Here is a 17,375-nt window from a genome sequence, read left to right on the forward strand (position 1 = left end):
TTCACTTATCAGATATCTCTTTCAATCTCTTATGTGCATGTGAGCATCCCATGTTTTAATTTGTTTGTTATTTGTCTTCTTTCAATAATCCTTCCCTGTTTGCAGTACAGGGTTTCTTAATTTCCTAGTGTAGCGCACAATGATGTTTATCAGTGTTTCACAGATACCTGTACATCTCGTTTGCAGCATTACATATGTAAACAACACACCGGCCTTTATGGTACAGACTTGCACAACAAAATAAAGTCCATCCCATTCAACTAATATGGTAGATAACAGGAGGATTAACTAATTACAAATGGACACATTATGTTAATTTCCTTTTGATTACTTACTTTTGCCTCTGCATGTTTACTTTAGCCACATAGCCTCATGAACTCTGTACAAACTATATTAGGTACCATGAACCACACAGTTACACATACCTCACAAGCATTTGTAGCATCAAAGGCCCCCATAGGAACCAAACAATGAGCAATGCTAGCACCATCAGTGCATCCATCAAAATCATCGAAGTACAGAGAAGCCGATACAATTTCTTTAGATCTCTACTTACCAAGATGCAGAACCTAACTAAGTTGAAGTTGATGACTTTAAAACCTAGTCACAATACTGGTGAACTGAACTAAGAATAAGAGAGCTTCACAGGCTGGAATTTTTTTCTGAGGTGCTCAGTAACAGGATGCTGAACTACATCTTGACATGTAATTAACAGAAGCGTTCAATGCATTTGTCAACAATTGCAAAAGTAAGAGCTTGGGAATTTGTGAGCTGGAGGCTATATTTGCTTTAAGTCCTAATAAGCCAGCAAAGAAAGGCCAGACATATTGAATATCCCCTTTTATCGCAACTTAATCACACCACAAGAGAATACTTTCACAGCGTCCTAGGGTTCATCTTTCTTCAGAGAGAAAACAGCTTAATGGACCATAATGGTATCTTAAATTAGCTTCGACCAAACACTTGGCCCTATTCTCCAGGGATGTTTGAAACAATGTCACTGCCAGCGTTTAGCTTGTAGCATATATATTTTAATGTGTACATGTAGATTAAGAACATAATCCATTATCCATAAAGATTTTGAGTAAAAGCTTAATTCCTAATTTTCATTTATGCAAAAAAGTAACTCAGGCATACATTATCCATCAATTGTTCCTTGTAGTTAAACCACTTTTCACAAAGTAGGACATATTGAATTGTTGAAATGTACAGTCATGGTTGGTTTTAGGACAGGAATGTTCAATTTCGGTGTGCGGTTAAATTTAATATTTGTTTTTGTATTCTGCAGGATAAGGTGACAGCAGTTGTGGAGATGAGGCCATCTGACATCACTCACTAAGAGAAGCTCACTGACCTTAACAGGAGGGCTGCTCCAGCCTGTTGTCTGAAGGTTTCAGTATAAAAGAAGCGCTCACAAGCCCCTCAAAAGTTGTGGACTGACAGGCTACCAACAAAGGTGAGTCTCTATCATCGCTTTTTAGCAGTGATCGGTGCTTTTAATTATATGGTGGATATATAAATATATATATATATATATATATATATATATATAGAGAGAGAGATATATAGATACAAGAGTTCTTTTGCAAGATTGCACAAAGTTAATAATTTCCTGTTTTTCTTTTTTTCCCCCTTTTTTAGCATCCTCAAAACAACTGCATCACTTGGCAACAAAAAGGTAAATAGCCTTCATGCAACTAGTGACTTGACTGAAAAAAGAATACTAAATCCAATTAAAGATGTATAATGTGTCATGCACTTATGTAATCTTAAAATAGATTTCTTTAAAGTATGAATTTAAGTTATACTAAATTTATTTTTATAGAGCTGCCATGAGTGGGGACGCAGAGATGGAGTGTTTTGGCCCGGCGGCCATATACCTCCGGAAATCTGAAAGGGAAAGAGTAGAGGCTCAAAACACTCCCTTTGATGCCAAAACAGCTTATTACGTGACGGAGCCTTCTGAGATGTATTTGAAGGGAAAACTAGTCAAGAAGGAAGGTGGCAAAGCCACAGTTGAAGTTGCTGGCGGGAAGGTATGTAGACATCTATTGTCATATCGTACAATAGAGACAAGGGAATGGCTACACACTATCCACACACTTCATGTCATAATGCTGTGGCACATTCATAGAAGTAACTCTTCACTGTTTTTGTACAGACCTTCACTGTTAAGGAGGATGAAGTCTTCCCAATGAACCCTCCAAAGTTCGATAAGATTGAGGACATGGCCATGATGACCCACCTCAGCGAGCCCTCTGTGCTATATAACCTCAAAGAGCGTTATGCAGCATGGATGATCTATGTAAGACCAGTTGAAACATAAAAAAAAAACTTGTTGCACTGCATGTACTGTATACAGTATATTGCAGCTAAAGAGGTTACATCTAATTTATACTTTATTTCCCCTTGTTTAAATAGACGTACTCAGGGCTGTTCTGTGTCACTGTGAACCCCTACAAGTGGCTCCCAGTGTATGATGCAGTGGTTGTTGCAGGATACAGAGGCAAAAAGAGGATTGAGGCCCCACCCCACATCTTTTCTATCTCTGATAATGCCTATCAGTTCATGCTCCAAGGTATCAATCAGTTTGTAAGCAACAATCTGTCTTGAATGGCCACTCTATAAAAGGGGCCAGCCTTTAAAAACTATGCACTGTTTTTTTGAAATCTTCCACAATAGTTTTAGGTGACATTCTGACTTCTGTAATTTGAAAAGTATAATGCAGTAATACTATTTGAAGATAAATTAATGCAATAATATAACTTGTGTGTTTAAATGTCAACAGATCGTGAGAATCAGTCAATCCTGATTACGTAAGTCAACACTAAAGAGAGTTCATTTGAACTAATATAACACAGACTGATGATTTCTGTACTGTTTTATGTCTGACCTACGCTAACACATGTCATATAATTGTCTGTGTTTCAGCGGAGAATCTGGTGCAGGAAAGACTGTCAACACCAAACGTGTCATTCAGTACTTTGCGACAATCGCAGTGGCTGGAGGAAGCAAGAAAGCTGAGCCATCTCCTGGAAAAATGCAGGTAAATATTGTGATATACTGCAAATATGTGTGATATCTATGATAATGTGAATACAAACACATGTCATGTAATATTGCTTTAAGGGGTCGCTGGAAGATCAGATCATTGCAGCCAACCCATTGTTGGAGGCTTATGGTAACGCCAAAACTGTGAGGAATGACAACTCATCCCGCTTCGTAAGTTTGGTCGTGCTGTTTTAAAATGCTGTCTGTTTGTAACATGGTCTGCTGGTCCTCTAGCCTCAGTATTTTTGTTTGTCTTTACACATACTGTTTTCATCATTTGACATTTTTTACTGTTTCTGTGAAGTGCAAGTAGAAAGTCCTGCATTAGGATTCAAATAACAACTTTTACTACTAAGTATAAGGTGTGTGCACTACCTGAGTGAGTCACAAATATGCTGCTTTCTTCTGCAGGGTAAATTCATCAGAATCCATTTTGGGACAACTGGAAAGTTGGCTTCAGCTGATATTGAAACATGTAAGCCTCCTGCCTTCCATTATCCAGAAGGTTCAAAGCGAAAACAAACCGTATACCATCTTATTGACTTGTTTTACAGATCTGCTGGAGAAATCTCGAGTGACGTTCCAACTGTCAGCTGAGAGAAGCTACCACATCTTTTATCAGCTCATGACAGGCCACAAACCTGAGCTGATAGGTGAGCAATTTAGCCATGTGTCATTTTAAAGGGTAAATACATGCTTCACCTGAGTCTATGTAATGAAAAACAATGCATATACTGTATTTCAGACGCTCTCCTCATCTCCAAAAACCCGTACGACTTTCCCATGATCAGTCAGGGTGAAATCACTGTCAAGAGTATCGATGACATTGAAGAATTTGTTGCCACTGATGTGAGTACACATGCAAAATCTAAAAGAATATAATTTACTTTAAAGGTCCCATATTGTGCTCCATTTCAGGTTCATACTTAATAATTCATGATTTTGTCTGAATGCTCTGGTTTAGTGTCTGTCTCTTTAAAGGATAACTACGTTTTTTACAACCTGGACCTTTTTTCTAGCAAAATATATGGTCATTTACTCACCCAGATAACTTTGGTGTCATTTGGCGTCGTTCGGACGAAATTAGATCCAGTGTAGCGCTGATATATCCATATAATGCGAGTATCGGGGCATTGACACACAGCCTCTATATAACACATTATCTGCCACGAAACTAGTTCATTTCACCAATATTTTGTTACGATATGCTAGTGCTATTCCCCTCTGAGTCCGGGCTCGTCTATTGTCAACATCCGGGGTCTGTAGGTTGATCTACTACCTCTGACCTGGAAAATGTCGTCTCTGAGCTGCGCGCGCACCCGCGACAGCCCGGCTTGTTTACCTGTAGCTGCTACTGCTAGTTTGACCCCGGATGTTGATAACGGACGAGCCCGGACTCAGAGGGGAATAGCGCTAGCATATCGTAACAAAATATTAGTGAAATTAACTAGTTTTGTGGCAGATAATGTGTTATATAGAGGCTGTGTGTCGCTGCCCGGTGGCTGTATAGTTTTGGCATCACAAGTTTAAATGCACAGTTTCTGATCATGAATATGGATTGATCGTTTTGATTCTTTTACAGTATTTAAACTGCATTTAGATCTTCTTTATAATAAATAAAGACAGGAAATCTAACTTTCTAAAATATGGAACCTTTAAAGTGATTCAATATTGCACATACTATATAGCCATGGTTCCCAAATGGTATGGCACACTGGTGTGCCATGAGGCAAGTCCAGGTGGGTAGTGGAATTGTGTTACAACCACACTTTATTACTGCAATATACAGCTATACAGTAAATAACAAAAGGCTCTTTAATTCGCGATATCAGTATTTTGTAGAAAACGTTAATTTACCGATACAGAGGCAAATTATATACCTTAAAAAGTGTTTTGAAAACCTTCTAGGGAACCCCAGTATGTTTGTCAAATTTTATTTCACATTCGTAGATAAAAATAAACATACAGAATAATTTAAAAGTTTGAAAACCACATCACATCTTATTGGATCAGTTACTGGCTAAACTAGAGAACCTTTGATGATGATTTGATAATCCCTCACTGAAAGACAGAATTGTAAATAACATAAGAGAAACATGTTTCAGTAAATCTTTGTGAATCATTCTGCAGACTGCCATTGACATCCTGGGCTTCACTGCAGAAGAGAAGCTAAGCATGTACAAGCTGACTGGAGCCGTGGTGCATCATGGTAACATGAAGTTCAAGCAGAAGCAGCGTGAAGAGCAGGCTGAGCCTGATGGCACTGAGGGTAAATGAGTTCCTCTTTAATGTATTTGCTTATTCAATCATGCTTCCATAATTAAGAAAGATTGCATTGTAAAGTATTGCAGGGTGCCTCATCTTACCCTTAATGTCAGGGTAAGGAGCCTAAGTAACTGGAGTGAGCTCAGAGTAAAATTGTCGGTCCTTTGCGTTGAAATCGGTTGAACTTGTATTTGCATCTGATGAAAGTTTTAACGGAATGTATTCTGGCCAAAATCAACTGGGAGGAGATCCTGAGGAAGACCCATAAAATGCTGCATCTCACCTGGCCTGGGAATGCCTCAGTATTCCCCAGTAGAAAGTTGAGGATTTGGCTGAGCTGATCAATATCTGAGCTACTCTGCTAAGCCTGCTGTCACAATGACCTGGATCCAAATAAACAGCACAGAATGAATGGATGGATTTGTACATGTTTTTGATGAGGATCTTTATGGTTTGTGTTTGTATCAGAGGCTGATAAAATCGCCTACCTCATGGGCCTGAACTCTGCTGATATGCTGAAGGCTTTATGTTACCCAAGAGTCAAGGTCGGCAATGAAATGGTGGTTAAAGGTCAAACTGTGCCACAGGTAATTTATAGAAAAATATTGTTTTTATATACAAATTTAATAATTGATTGTATAAAATATAGCTTGTTCCATATAACTGGAACTCCAATTCTTTCTATTTTTAGGTGCATAATTCAGTCATGGCTCTCTCCAAGTCCGTCTATGAGAAAATGTTCTTGTGGATGGTCGTCAGAATCAATGAGATGCTGGATACCAAGCAGCCAAGACAGTTCTTCATTGGTGTGCTTGACATCGCAGGGTTTGAAATCTTTGATGTAAGTAAACAACACATTGTGCTTGTAAAGTTTTACAGAGTGAATTGAGCATAATGAAAGTTGTGGCACTGTATCTTTTTTATCTGAAGTTCAACAGCTTGGAGCAGCTGTGCATCAACTTCACCAATGAAAAACTGCAACAGTTTTTCAACCACCACATGTTTGTCCTGGAGCAAGAAGAGTACAAGAAAGAGGGCATTGAATGGGAGTTCATTGACTTTGGTATGGATTTGGCTGCCTGCATTGAGCTCATTGAGAAGGTAAGCCACATGCTGTATTTTCATAAACACAGAAACAATCTGGTGACTTGACAGCTTTGAAATAATCATTTCATAATTTCAGCCAATGGGCATCTTCTCCATCCTTGAAGAGGAGTGCATGTTCCCAAAGGCATCAGATGTCACCTTCAAGAACAAACTGTATGACCAGCATATTGGTAAAAGTGCCCCCTTCCAAAAACCAAAACCTGCCAAAGGCAAAGCTGAGGCCCATTTCTCTCTGGTGCACTATGCTGGCACTGTTGATTACAATGTTCTCGGTTGGCTGGATAAGAACAAAGACCCCCTGAATGACTCAGTTGTTCAGCTCTTCCAGAAGTCTTCAGTCAAACTGTTGTCTCACCTGTATCTAACCCATGGCGCAGGAGAAGGTATGTGCTGTTTCCTGTCCCTACATCATGACATAATAGGAATTGTGTCGAATTAAATATTGTCAATATTATTATTGTTCCACTGACAGCTGAAGGCGGCGGCAAGAAAGCTGGCAAGAAGAAGGGTGGTTCCTTCCAGACTGTGTCTGCATTGTTCAGGGTAAGATAGGGAGGGATAACTTATGTACTTCATTGCACTAATTTGGTGCCTTTTGTAAATTTAATGTCCTTTTAATTCTTCAGGAGAATTTGGGCAAGCTGATGACAAATTTGAGGAGCACACATCCTCATTTTGTGCGCTGCCTGATTCCCAATGAATCAAAGACACCAGGTAAGCTGCGATAGCCCTGAGCTGAGAAGGTTTTAAAGGGCTTTTCACACTGCACTCACCGCAGGCTAAGAGCCTTCTTCAAGGCTTCCTAGCCCCAGGCTGATAGCCCCGGGCTAAGCATATGCAGTGTGAAAAGCCTTTTAGAGACAAAAAGCAAGTCTAAGTGAATATGGTTTCTTGTAAAATTTTATTCATCATGTCACTTAAAAATATATCATAGGTCTGATGGAGAACTTCCTGGTCATCCACCAGCTGAGGTGTAACGGTGTGCTGGAAGGTATCAGGATCTGCAGGAAAGGCTTCCCCAGCAGAATCCAATATGGTGACTTCAAGCAGAGGTAGCAGAAATATAATCTTTACAGTCATTGAAATGTTTTTTATTAACCTCAAGATGGTGTGTCTAACTGTGAGAAATCTTTACTTTCAGATACAAAGTATTGAATGCTAGTGTCATCCCCGAAGGACAGTTCATTGACAACAAGAAGGCCTCAGAGAAACTCTTGGGCTCTATTGATGTTGACCACACTCAATACAAGTTTGGCCACACAAAGGTAGAGTGAGAAACACTTCCATGGACAAAGCTATTAATAAGAAGCTGAACTATTATAAATAATGAGTGACTTAAAAATATTTATAATTATTGACTCTCAGGTGTTCTTCAAAGCCGGTCTGCTGGGTACTCTGGAGGAGATGAGAGATGAGAAACTGGTGGAACTGGTCACAATGACTCAGGCTATCTGCAGAGGCTTCCTCATGAGGAGAGAGTTTTCCAAAATGATGGAGAGAAGGTGGGCTTAGTATTTTGTCAGCTACAAATATACTGTGGCACCTACAGCAAAGAAGAATTGAAATTGATTTTTGATATTAGAAATTTTAAACCAAAAATTACTCATGACTTATTTTAATAGCAGCGTGTATCAGTGCAGGTTTGGTTAGATGTACAGCTCACACTGATTCATATTATAATGTCCCAGTGGGCTTTTTATCTTATCTTCGTATCTATCCTAATTTCACTTAATGAAGTTGTCATTGCTTGTACAGTCACTGTGGCAGATTTAATTATTTGAAGTCCAGTGCAATCATTAAGTACGATTACAGAACAGCAATGTTTTGTTTTCTTAAATCACTCACTGCCATTTAATAACGGAACGAAAAAAGTATTGAGACCATGAAGTTAAATACCGCCTATTGCTCTTTGTGTATGGGGTTATTTACAGTAGGGTTGCTTCAAAGTGGTTGCCCCTGGCTGATAATTAATCCAGTTAAGTACAGTAGGTGCTCTAACAGTGGTGGGTAAAATACTCCAGAGAGTAAAGGAAGTCTGCTCCTCTAGCTTTGCGCACTTTGTTTTTTTCTGGACTAAACTCTTTATGACAAGACCTAACGATTGTGAGGATTTATTTTGTCTTGACACCACAAAATAAGTTTTAAAAAAACACCAGACTAGATGGAATATCTGCTTTTTGCATGCGTTTTATCTTATTTGACATTCTCCAGCGCTCCAGTGGACTACTAGAGGTGATGTACTTCCTTGATTATCTATCTGACATCTTCTTCATGTGCCCTCCTTATTTCTTTTACTATTTAATGTAGGGACAAGGAGAGTGTGTAAGTATGTACCGTCCCTCCCCAGGGACAAGGAGCAGTTGCTAGATGACAGACGGTGTAGAGACAGATAGAAATGTTGTTGTCATTATTAATGGGCTGTAGTCCCTGGAAAGTGTTTTCCATATACAGTTAAAGTTAGGTTTCACTTCTATATATACTTCTGTATATCTCTACCTAACTACCAAAGAAATAAGAAGCAGTTCAATGTGACTTGTTTGTGTTTTCTATAAAACTTGACAAGAAAATAAATGTTCTAACTTTTTCTGTGTCTTGTATCACCAGGGAGTCCCTCTATTCCATCCAGTACAACATTCGCTCATTCATGAATGTCAAAACCTGGCCATGGATGAAACTCTACTTCAAAATTAAGCCTCTGCTGAAGAGTGCAGAAAGTGAAAAAGAGATGGCCCAAATGAAAGAGGACTTTGAGAAGACCAAAGAGGAGCTGGCAAAGGCTCTGGCTAAGAAGAAAGAACTGGAGGAGAAGATGGTTTCTCTGCTGCAGGAGAAGAATGACCTGTCGTTGCAAGTGCAGTCTGTAAGTTGTTGCACTTCCTGTGCATGTCTACTAAGTATCCTACATCAGATTACTGAATTTTCAAAGACCTGAACCTGTTTGCGTTGACTTTAAGGAAGGTGAAAACCTCAGTGATGCAGAGGAAAGGTGTGAGGGGCTCATTAAAGCAAAAATCCAGCTTGAGGCCAAAGCCAAAGAGATAGCTGAGAGACTGGAGGATGAGGAGGAAATGAATGCTGAGCTGACCGCAAAGAAAAGGAAGCTGGAGGACGAGTGCTCTGAGTTGAAGAAAGACATTGATGATTTGGAGCTCACCCTGGCCAAAGTGGAGAAGGAGAAACATGCCACTGAGAACAAGGTTCATGTCCCCAATTCCAGATTATTAAACTGTGCTTATTGGAAATATACTGTGATCAAATATTAAAACGTTTTATTTATATAAACATTTATAGGTGAAAAACCTGGTCGAGGAAATGACATCTCAAGATGAGACCATTGTCAAGCTGACCAAAGAGAAGAAAGCCCTCCAAGAGGCCCATCAGCAGATCCTTGATGACCTGCAGGCAGAGGAAGACAAAGTCAACACTCTGACGAAGGCCAAGACCAAGCTGGAGCAGCAAGTGGATGATGTGAGTAAAAATAGCAAACAATGATTTCAGTCTCCTTGAGAATGAAAAACAAAAAATAATGCTTAATCTCCGTTAAACAGGTTGAAGGTTCCCTGGAGCAAGAAAAGAAGATCCGAATGGATCTTGAGCGTTCAAAGAGGAAGCTGGAAGGAGATCTGAAACTGTCCCTTGAATCCATAATGGATCTGGAGAATGACAAGCTGCAATCTGAGGAGAAATTAAAGAAGTATGTAGGAAAGAAAACGTAATGTATCACCCCCACAGTTCCCAAAATGACCGTATATTTCTAACATTTATCATTATTTTTGTCACCAAAGGAGGGACTTTGAGATGAGCCAACTTCTCAGTAGGATGGAAGATGAGCAGTCACTTAGTATTCAGCTTCAAAAGAAAATCAAGGAACTGCAGGTAATGTGTGAATATGTGTTTCAGCTGTGTGGAGAGAAATTTTGTTGGTTGTGTGACTCAGTTAAAAAAATATGTCTACAGCAGTATTTCAAATGGAAGTAACTTATCAAGGGACGAAATTAAATATTCTTTCATAAATTCTAACAACTCCTGGACCGTAACTTTTCACTTCCTTCTTTCTAATTAAGCCATTTGAAAAAAATCTAACAAGGACTTAGGTTTGATGAAATGAAAACTGAATTCATAACATAGATGTAATCAGTATACTGCTTTTAAGTGTCCTGCTGCTTTTGAATTCTTTGTCTTTTTCTACTCAGACAAAGAATTCATTTCTAAGAGAAAGGTGGAGAAAAGATGATTTTCTCCAATTTAGTCATAGACCCAAAAAATCTAAATCAGACCTATTATTAATCAACTTTTTAGCATTCAACATAAGGCATGGCATACGGGTCATTTGATTATGTACTTAATTCTTGCATCAAAGGCTCGTATTGAGGAGCTGGAGGAGGAGATTGAGGCTGAGCGGGCTGCTCGCGCCAAGGTGGAGAAGCAGAGGTCTGATCTGTCCAGGGAACTTGAGGAGATCAGCGAGAGGCTCGAAGAATCTGGCGGAGCAACGTCTGCTCAGATTGAGATGAACAAGAAGCGTGAGGCCGAGTTTCAGAAGCTTCGTCGTGATCTCGAAGAGTCCACCCTGCAGCATGAGGCCACCGCTGCAGCTCTCCGCAAGAAGCAGGCTGACAGTGTGGCAGAGCTGGGAGAGCAGATTGATAGCCTCCAGAGAGTCAAACAGAAGCTGGAGAAGGAGAAAAGCGAGTACAAGATGGAGATTGATGACCTCAGCAGCAATATGGAGAATGTTGCCAAATCAAAGGTAAAATAAAAACAATTCTAATGAAAAATAATGACCACAATTCATGTGTTATCATCAACAGAAGCATTGTGGCTATATTGGGCTGAACATTGTATTGATTGTGTCCGTAGGGTAATCTGGAGAAAATGTGCCGTTCTCTTGAGGATCAACTAAGTGAATTAAAGACCAAGAATGAAGAAAATATGCGTCAGTTAAATGAACTGAACAGTCAAAGATCAAGACTGATGACTGAAAATGGTAAGTGTAACATCTGGGTTGAGAATAATGAAACAATCGGAACCTGCAGAGTTTCAGAAAACATTACAGTGTACGTAAGTAAACCACCAACCAAAGATTTTTTCTGTTTTTCCAATCAGGGGAAATTGGTCGTCAGTTGGAGGAAAAGGAGTCTTTTGTTTCCCAGCTTACGAGGGGAAAACAGGCTTTTATTCACCAAATTGAGGAGCTTAAAAGGCACCTTGAGGAAGAAATTAAGGTACTGCAGTGTTATCTTTAATGTAGCAACAAATATATGTATGTATTTCTTAATAATAATTCTTTATATATTACGTCATTATTAGGCCAAGAACGCCCTGGCTCATGCTGTTCAGTCATCTCGTCATGACTGCGACCTGCTCAGAGAGCAGTATGAGGAGGAGCAGGAGGCCAAAGCTGAGCTGCAGCGTGCAATGTCCAAGGCCAACAGCGAGGTGGCTCAGTGGAGAACCAAATATGAGACTGATGCTATTCAGCGCACTGAGGAGCTGGAGGAGGCCAAGTAAGGCATTACAGTTTTAACTTTGTATGAGCATTAACACTGACACATTTATGCACTTCCGCTGTAGCACTGAACACACTTTAGCTTTTTGTTTGCGAGGGATGCACCAACATTGGACATCACACTGTTACCACATGCAATGATTTGATGACATGTTTTAACAGGAAAAAGCTTGCCCAGCGTCTTCAGGATGCAGAGGAGTCCATTGAGGCTGTGAATGCCAAATGTGCCTCTCTAGAAAAGACCAAACAGAGACTGCAGGGTGAAGTGGAAGACCTGATGATCGACGTGGAGAGAGCTAATGCTCTGGCTGCTACCCTTGACAAGAAGCAGAGAAACTTTGACAAGGTAAGATATTGTCATAATGCACAACTGGTGGTTGTGAGGTGACAGAAAACAATAATTTGTCTACATGTTCAGGTTCTTGCCGAGTGGAAGCAGAAGTATGAGGAGAGCCAGGCAGAGCTGGAGGGAGCTCAAAAGGAGGCTCGCGCTTTAAACACAGAGATGTTTAAAATGAAAAACTCGTATGAAGAAGCTCTGGACCACCTGGAGACCCTGAAGAGGGAGAACAAGAACCTGCAACGTGAGACAACAAAACCTGCGTGTGATTGTTGCCATAAAATAAGTTCTTAACTAAATATGTGAGACAATCAAGGCTGAGGAAAAAAACAAACCTTAGAGCTTGTATCGAGACAATATTTCTCCAAATATTAATAAATAAAATATAAGTTTGGGCTTCAGTGGCAGATCGATCAGAAAAATTAGATAAAGAATAGATGCAGTACACAATTATAACACTTAACTTTATTGGCAAAGTACTTAATACAATTTTGTGTGGGTTGTTTCAAACAGAGGAAATCTCAGACTTGACTGAACATATCGGTGAATCAGGAAAGACAATTCATGAGCTGGAAAAGGGGAAGAAGATTGTAGAGTGCGAGAAAGCAGAAATCCAGTCTGCCCTTGAGGAGGCAGAGGTATTTTTTGACTCTTTTTTTTCAAGAAAACATTTTTAAAAAGTAACTCTGGAATTAAGATTAAGAAATTAACATTTCATTTTATAGGCTACACTGGAGCACGAGGAATCAAAGATCATGCGTGTCCAGCTGGAGCTCACCCAGGTGAAAAATGAAGTTGACCGGAAAATCGCAGAGAAGGACGAGGAGATCGAGCAGATCAAGAGGAACAGCCAGAGAGTGATTGAGACCATGCAGAGCACTTTGGATGCTGAGATCAGGAGCAGGAATGATGCCATGAGAATCAAGAAGAAGATGGAGGGAGACCTCAATGAGATGGAGATTCAGCTGAGCCATGCCAACCGCCAGGCTGCTGAAGCCCAGAAACAGCTGAGAAACGTGCAGGGACAGCTTAAGGTCGGTCATTGATAAGTAACATATTATACAAAAATGTAGCTTCATAGCCTAAACTTAGTTTTGGAATTTGTGTTATCTTGATTTCAGGATGCCCAGCTGCACCTTGATGAAGCAATCAGAGGTCAGGAGGAAATGAAGGAGCAGGTTGCCATAGTGGAGCGCAGGAACAATCTGATGCTGGCTGAGATCGAGGAGCTGAGAGCTGCACTGGAGCAGACAGAGAGAAGTCGCAAAGTGGCTGAACAGGAGCTGGTTGATGCCAGTGAGCGTGTGGGACTGCTGCACTCCCAGGTATTATACGTGTCTTTTAATTAGTACTGTTAATTAATAAATGATTAAAAAATTGGAAACCTCACTATGTATTTTTCCATTTAGAACACAAATCTCATCAACACCAAGAAGAAGTTGGAAGCTGACCTCATCCAGGTCCAAGGTGAAGTAGAAGATTCTATCCAGGAAGCAAGAAATGCTGAAGAAAAGGCCAAAAAGGCCATCACTGATGTGAGCCCTGATTTAATATTGTATCATGTGCTTTCTGCTTCATTTAAAATCCAGCTGCTTATGCAGACTGGAGCTCAAAGTTATCAGCTTGAGACATTTCTATGGTGTCTTTGGGGTTCACTGTTTAGGGACAACTAAACTAGTTATGAATAAAGGTAGAATATACAACAAGTGTAAAGAAAAAGATGGTGATTTGTAATGAAAATTATTTGTTTTCACAGATTTTTGTTTTTTCAAAATGAAGTAGAGATGTTTTAGCCTAAAAGTTGAGAATCACTGATACTTTTTGTCAGGAACTTTAAAGTTGTTGCCCCTATTAAACTAACCTGCAACAATCAGATAAGATAGTGATCTCAGGGAATGACTGACATAAAAAACAAATGACTCCAATATGTGAGGGGACAAAATATCGCTTTATAGACAGTATAATTCCATTATAACTTGCAATATATTTGTATTGTTTTATATTTACAGCTGAGCACTATCTGTAATAACTTATTGCTCTATGTATTGTGTTACATTTGGCTTACAAATTAGGTACATTTTCATTGATCACTCTGCTTATTTCCCTTCTTACAATTACTCCATGTTCAGGCTGCCATGATGGCTGAAGAGCTGAAGAAGGAGCAGGATACCAGCGCTCATTTGGAGAGGATGAAGAAAAACCTGGAGGTGACGGTGAAGGACCTGCAGCACCGTCTGGATGAGGCTGAGAATCTGGCCATGAAGGGCGGCAAAAAGCAGCTCCAGAAACTGGAGGCTAGGGTAAAAATAAGTTATGTTTTGACTCCGCTTTCAGCTTTAATGTGTGGGCCTTAACATCCCACTGAAAAGAACCATGTACATATTGCTCTTTCTCTACATATATCTTAAGGGCTGTGAGTTGTACACTGTTCACCCTACATTACATGGTTGGGATGACCCTCGAAATTCTTTAAAACTGAATCTCAATACTGACTTTGTTTTATGGGACCATTTCCTGCTTTAAACAAACCTGTTTGGCTACCAAGCTCGTAAAAAATGCTCATATTTCTTATCTGTTCATAAACAAACAGTCCTGTCCCTATAAAATCTGCCCTTCCTGTCGTTAAGGTACGAGAGCTTGAGTCTGAGTTCGAGGCAGAGCAGAGACGAGGAGCTGAAGCTGTGAAAGGTGTCCGCAAGTATGAGCGCAGAGTGAAGGAACTGACCTATCAGGTACAGAAAAACAAAATAACTTGAAACAACTGCTTATTATGTTAACATTTTCTGAAGCAATCCTGTAATCTGTGCTCCTGAAACAAACTGGATGTGAATATGTTTCAGACCCCTAGAGGGCATAAATCACCATCATACGTCTGAAGCTCCAACAGTGCTAAAGTGATATAGAGTCGACCACAGCTACAAATAAACACTCTACGGTTGCAGCCGTAAATACATGCAGTTCTGTGCTTATACATGTATTAGTACCACGTCTGTGTAAATGTGTGATATTTATAGATTTGTTTAACAGATTTTCAAAAACTGGAGCAAGGAGGAACTCTTGCATGCACACTCAGTCCTCACAGGCAGCTTGATTGACAGAGATAGAGGCAGTGTTTTTACAGTGCTAAACGATCCCTAAAGACATTGTGCAAAGAGATAAATATGCAAATATGCAAAATCTCCCTGCCATCGTGCATTAATTCACATTGTCAGTATTTGTAGCCCTTTTGGTTGTCCTCTTGTGAGTCTCTCTGAAGTGGTCTCACTGTGGAAGGTGTATATATGAATGAGCTGTGTTCTCTCAAAATGGCACTTGGGATGATGGCATTCGCTTATAATGTATACCGCCTCTAGACTGAGGAGGACAAGAAGAATGTCACCCGACTCCAGGATCTTGTGGACAAGCTGCAGCTGAAAGTGAAATCCTACAAGCGACAGGCCGAGGAAGCTGTGAGTGTGAAATATTCGACGCATGCAACACAAATATGTGTCACGCCAGTAACACCTTCTCTCTCACCAGAGGACTTGACGGCATGATACTGCATGATTTAATTATTGTATGTTTCATCTCATACAACTCGTTAGATTGTTTAAGACGTCACCTCTTTAACGTTGTGCTTCACAGGAGGAGCAGGCCAACAGTCACCTTACCAGGTACAGGAAGGTGCAGCATGAGATGGAGGAGGCTCAGGAACGTGCTGACATTGCCGAGTCTCAGGTCAACAAGCTGAGAGTCAAAAGCCGTGAAATTAGCAGGGTATATTCCTTTTCTTTTTTTTTTTACAATTGTTTGATTCATTATAATATTTACACAAGGAATTTCAGTATCTTTAAAGAACATCTTAAAAAACTAACTTCTCACTGTCTCTTCTTGTTGATTCAAAGGGAAAGGATGCCGAAGAATGAGCAGAGCATCTTTCTTGACAAGACACAGTGCAAGAAATCATAGAATATGATGTTTTTGTCTGATGTGTCGAGTGTGCAACAAGAAATAAATGTTCAAACGACTTAATGCCTTTTTTGTCATCAAGATGTCTGTGTAGCTTAATTCTAAATTCAAATGATCAAAGTATAGAGTTATACACAATATACACAAACATTACAGTCAGAAATGTAAAGTTATATGCTATATAAAGTAGCAACGGTCAACTTTCCCCTCTAGTGTTAGCAAGTGGTATTATTGTTGGTGCTGCTGCTGTAAAGACAGCTGGATCCTTTCTGCTTTCCTCAGAGTCGCAAATAGCAACAACACAGCAACAACACTGGTGCCAGGCTGCCAACCTGACTGGATCACCAATTGAGCTTCTTTTCTGTTGTGCCCGGTGGCAGAAGTAATTGGACACTGAAAGATTTATAAGGTTTATAAGCAACCAGTTTAAACTTTGATGGTGTGATTATTCTATAAACATTGTGCAATCAACATTAACTTCATGATGCGTTAAAGCAAAACACTTTATGTCTATTGCCAGTTTAAATAAAGCCAGTACTCAGAGAATTAACAATATTTTTTTACACACATCATGCACTGTCTCAACTTTGGGCAGTTGTCTTAAAGCTTCTCTGGTTATTTAGAACATACTTTATAATGTAATCAGACAAAAAACTATTTTGCTCTATTTATTCACTACATGCAGTCATAGCCACAAAATCATAGTAGAATTAGTTATTAGACATGAATCGGTACACAGTGTGCATTAAAACACAGTTTTGACATAATTTATGCATTTAACTAAATCACTTTAATTTGTCAGAAATCAAACAAATCCTCAACATTTTATCAGGAGAAATTAAATCTAATTGCTACAGTACTGGAAATAAACATGTAGTTTATTTTGTGTCTAAATTTGAGCAGTGCAGCATCATCTTTCAAAATATCCTGGTAGTCAACTGTCGCCTGTTATCACGTAAAAGTCCTCTAGGTTACAATAACTGCAAATCTTTGCCATGTGGTGATAATGTTACTGACAGTCTTGTAACCTCGCAGTTTTTTTAAGTGCCTCAAAGCATATGTCTCACCATGTCAAGACCTGTGATGAAAATAGCCCTGTTGGGGAAGCACAACATATGCACGAGCATAAGCAGTGATGTCTCTGTCTCTTATGTC

At 39.7% G+C, this 17,375-nt stretch overlaps 1 protein-coding gene across 1 annotated transcript in view; it reads left to right on the forward strand.

Annotated features, from left to right (window-relative positions):
• Positions 1 to 16,279, forward strand: part of LOC311255294 (myosin heavy chain, fast skeletal muscle-like) — a 23,868-nt gene extending 7,589 nt beyond the window's left edge. The window contains exons 5-45 of the mRNA XM_084349645.1: positions 1,289 to 1,456; positions 1,642 to 1,678; positions 1,826 to 2,036; positions 2,162 to 2,305; positions 2,422 to 2,578; positions 2,789 to 2,816; positions 2,932 to 3,046; positions 3,130 to 3,222; positions 3,463 to 3,526; positions 3,606 to 3,704; positions 3,797 to 3,900; positions 5,182 to 5,320; positions 5,785 to 5,903; positions 6,008 to 6,157; positions 6,247 to 6,417; positions 6,500 to 6,806; positions 6,896 to 6,966; positions 7,050 to 7,137; positions 7,358 to 7,475; positions 7,565 to 7,688; positions 7,789 to 7,925; positions 9,028 to 9,283; positions 9,378 to 9,620; positions 9,715 to 9,891; positions 9,972 to 10,117; positions 10,209 to 10,299; positions 10,784 to 11,173; positions 11,284 to 11,410; positions 11,530 to 11,648; positions 11,734 to 11,930; positions 12,095 to 12,278; positions 12,351 to 12,516; positions 12,786 to 12,910; positions 12,998 to 13,306; positions 13,394 to 13,597; positions 13,682 to 13,807; positions 14,402 to 14,572; positions 14,900 to 15,004; positions 15,626 to 15,721; positions 15,897 to 16,028; positions 16,157 to 16,279. Of these exons, the coding sequence (XP_084205771.1) occupies positions 1,833 to 2,036; positions 2,162 to 2,305; positions 2,422 to 2,578; positions 2,789 to 2,816; positions 2,932 to 3,046; positions 3,130 to 3,222; positions 3,463 to 3,526; positions 3,606 to 3,704; positions 3,797 to 3,900; positions 5,182 to 5,320; positions 5,785 to 5,903; positions 6,008 to 6,157; positions 6,247 to 6,417; positions 6,500 to 6,806; positions 6,896 to 6,966; positions 7,050 to 7,137; positions 7,358 to 7,475; positions 7,565 to 7,688; positions 7,789 to 7,925; positions 9,028 to 9,283; positions 9,378 to 9,620; positions 9,715 to 9,891; positions 9,972 to 10,117; positions 10,209 to 10,299; positions 10,784 to 11,173; positions 11,284 to 11,410; positions 11,530 to 11,648; positions 11,734 to 11,930; positions 12,095 to 12,278; positions 12,351 to 12,516; positions 12,786 to 12,910; positions 12,998 to 13,306; positions 13,394 to 13,597; positions 13,682 to 13,807; positions 14,402 to 14,572; positions 14,900 to 15,004; positions 15,626 to 15,721; positions 15,897 to 16,028; positions 16,157 to 16,177 (5,817 nt within the window). The 5' untranslated portion in view covers positions 1,289 to 1,456; positions 1,642 to 1,678; positions 1,826 to 1,832 and the 3' untranslated portion in view covers positions 16,178 to 16,279. The remainder of the gene's footprint in view (positions 1 to 1,288; positions 1,457 to 1,641; positions 1,679 to 1,825; positions 2,037 to 2,161; positions 2,306 to 2,421; positions 2,579 to 2,788; positions 2,817 to 2,931; positions 3,047 to 3,129; positions 3,223 to 3,462; positions 3,527 to 3,605; positions 3,705 to 3,796; positions 3,901 to 5,181; positions 5,321 to 5,784; positions 5,904 to 6,007; positions 6,158 to 6,246; positions 6,418 to 6,499; positions 6,807 to 6,895; positions 6,967 to 7,049; positions 7,138 to 7,357; positions 7,476 to 7,564; positions 7,689 to 7,788; positions 7,926 to 9,027; positions 9,284 to 9,377; positions 9,621 to 9,714; positions 9,892 to 9,971; positions 10,118 to 10,208; positions 10,300 to 10,783; positions 11,174 to 11,283; positions 11,411 to 11,529; positions 11,649 to 11,733; positions 11,931 to 12,094; positions 12,279 to 12,350; positions 12,517 to 12,785; positions 12,911 to 12,997; positions 13,307 to 13,393; positions 13,598 to 13,681; positions 13,808 to 14,401; positions 14,573 to 14,899; positions 15,005 to 15,625; positions 15,722 to 15,896; positions 16,029 to 16,156) is intronic.
• The last annotated feature ends 1,096 nt before the right edge of the window (positions 16,280 to 17,375 follow it).

This window comes from Pagrus pagrus, assembly GCF_965226575.1.
Source record: "Pagrus pagrus genome assembly, chromosome: 3".
Lineage (NCBI taxonomy): Eukaryota > Metazoa > Chordata > Actinopteri > Spariformes > Sparidae > Pagrus > Pagrus pagrus.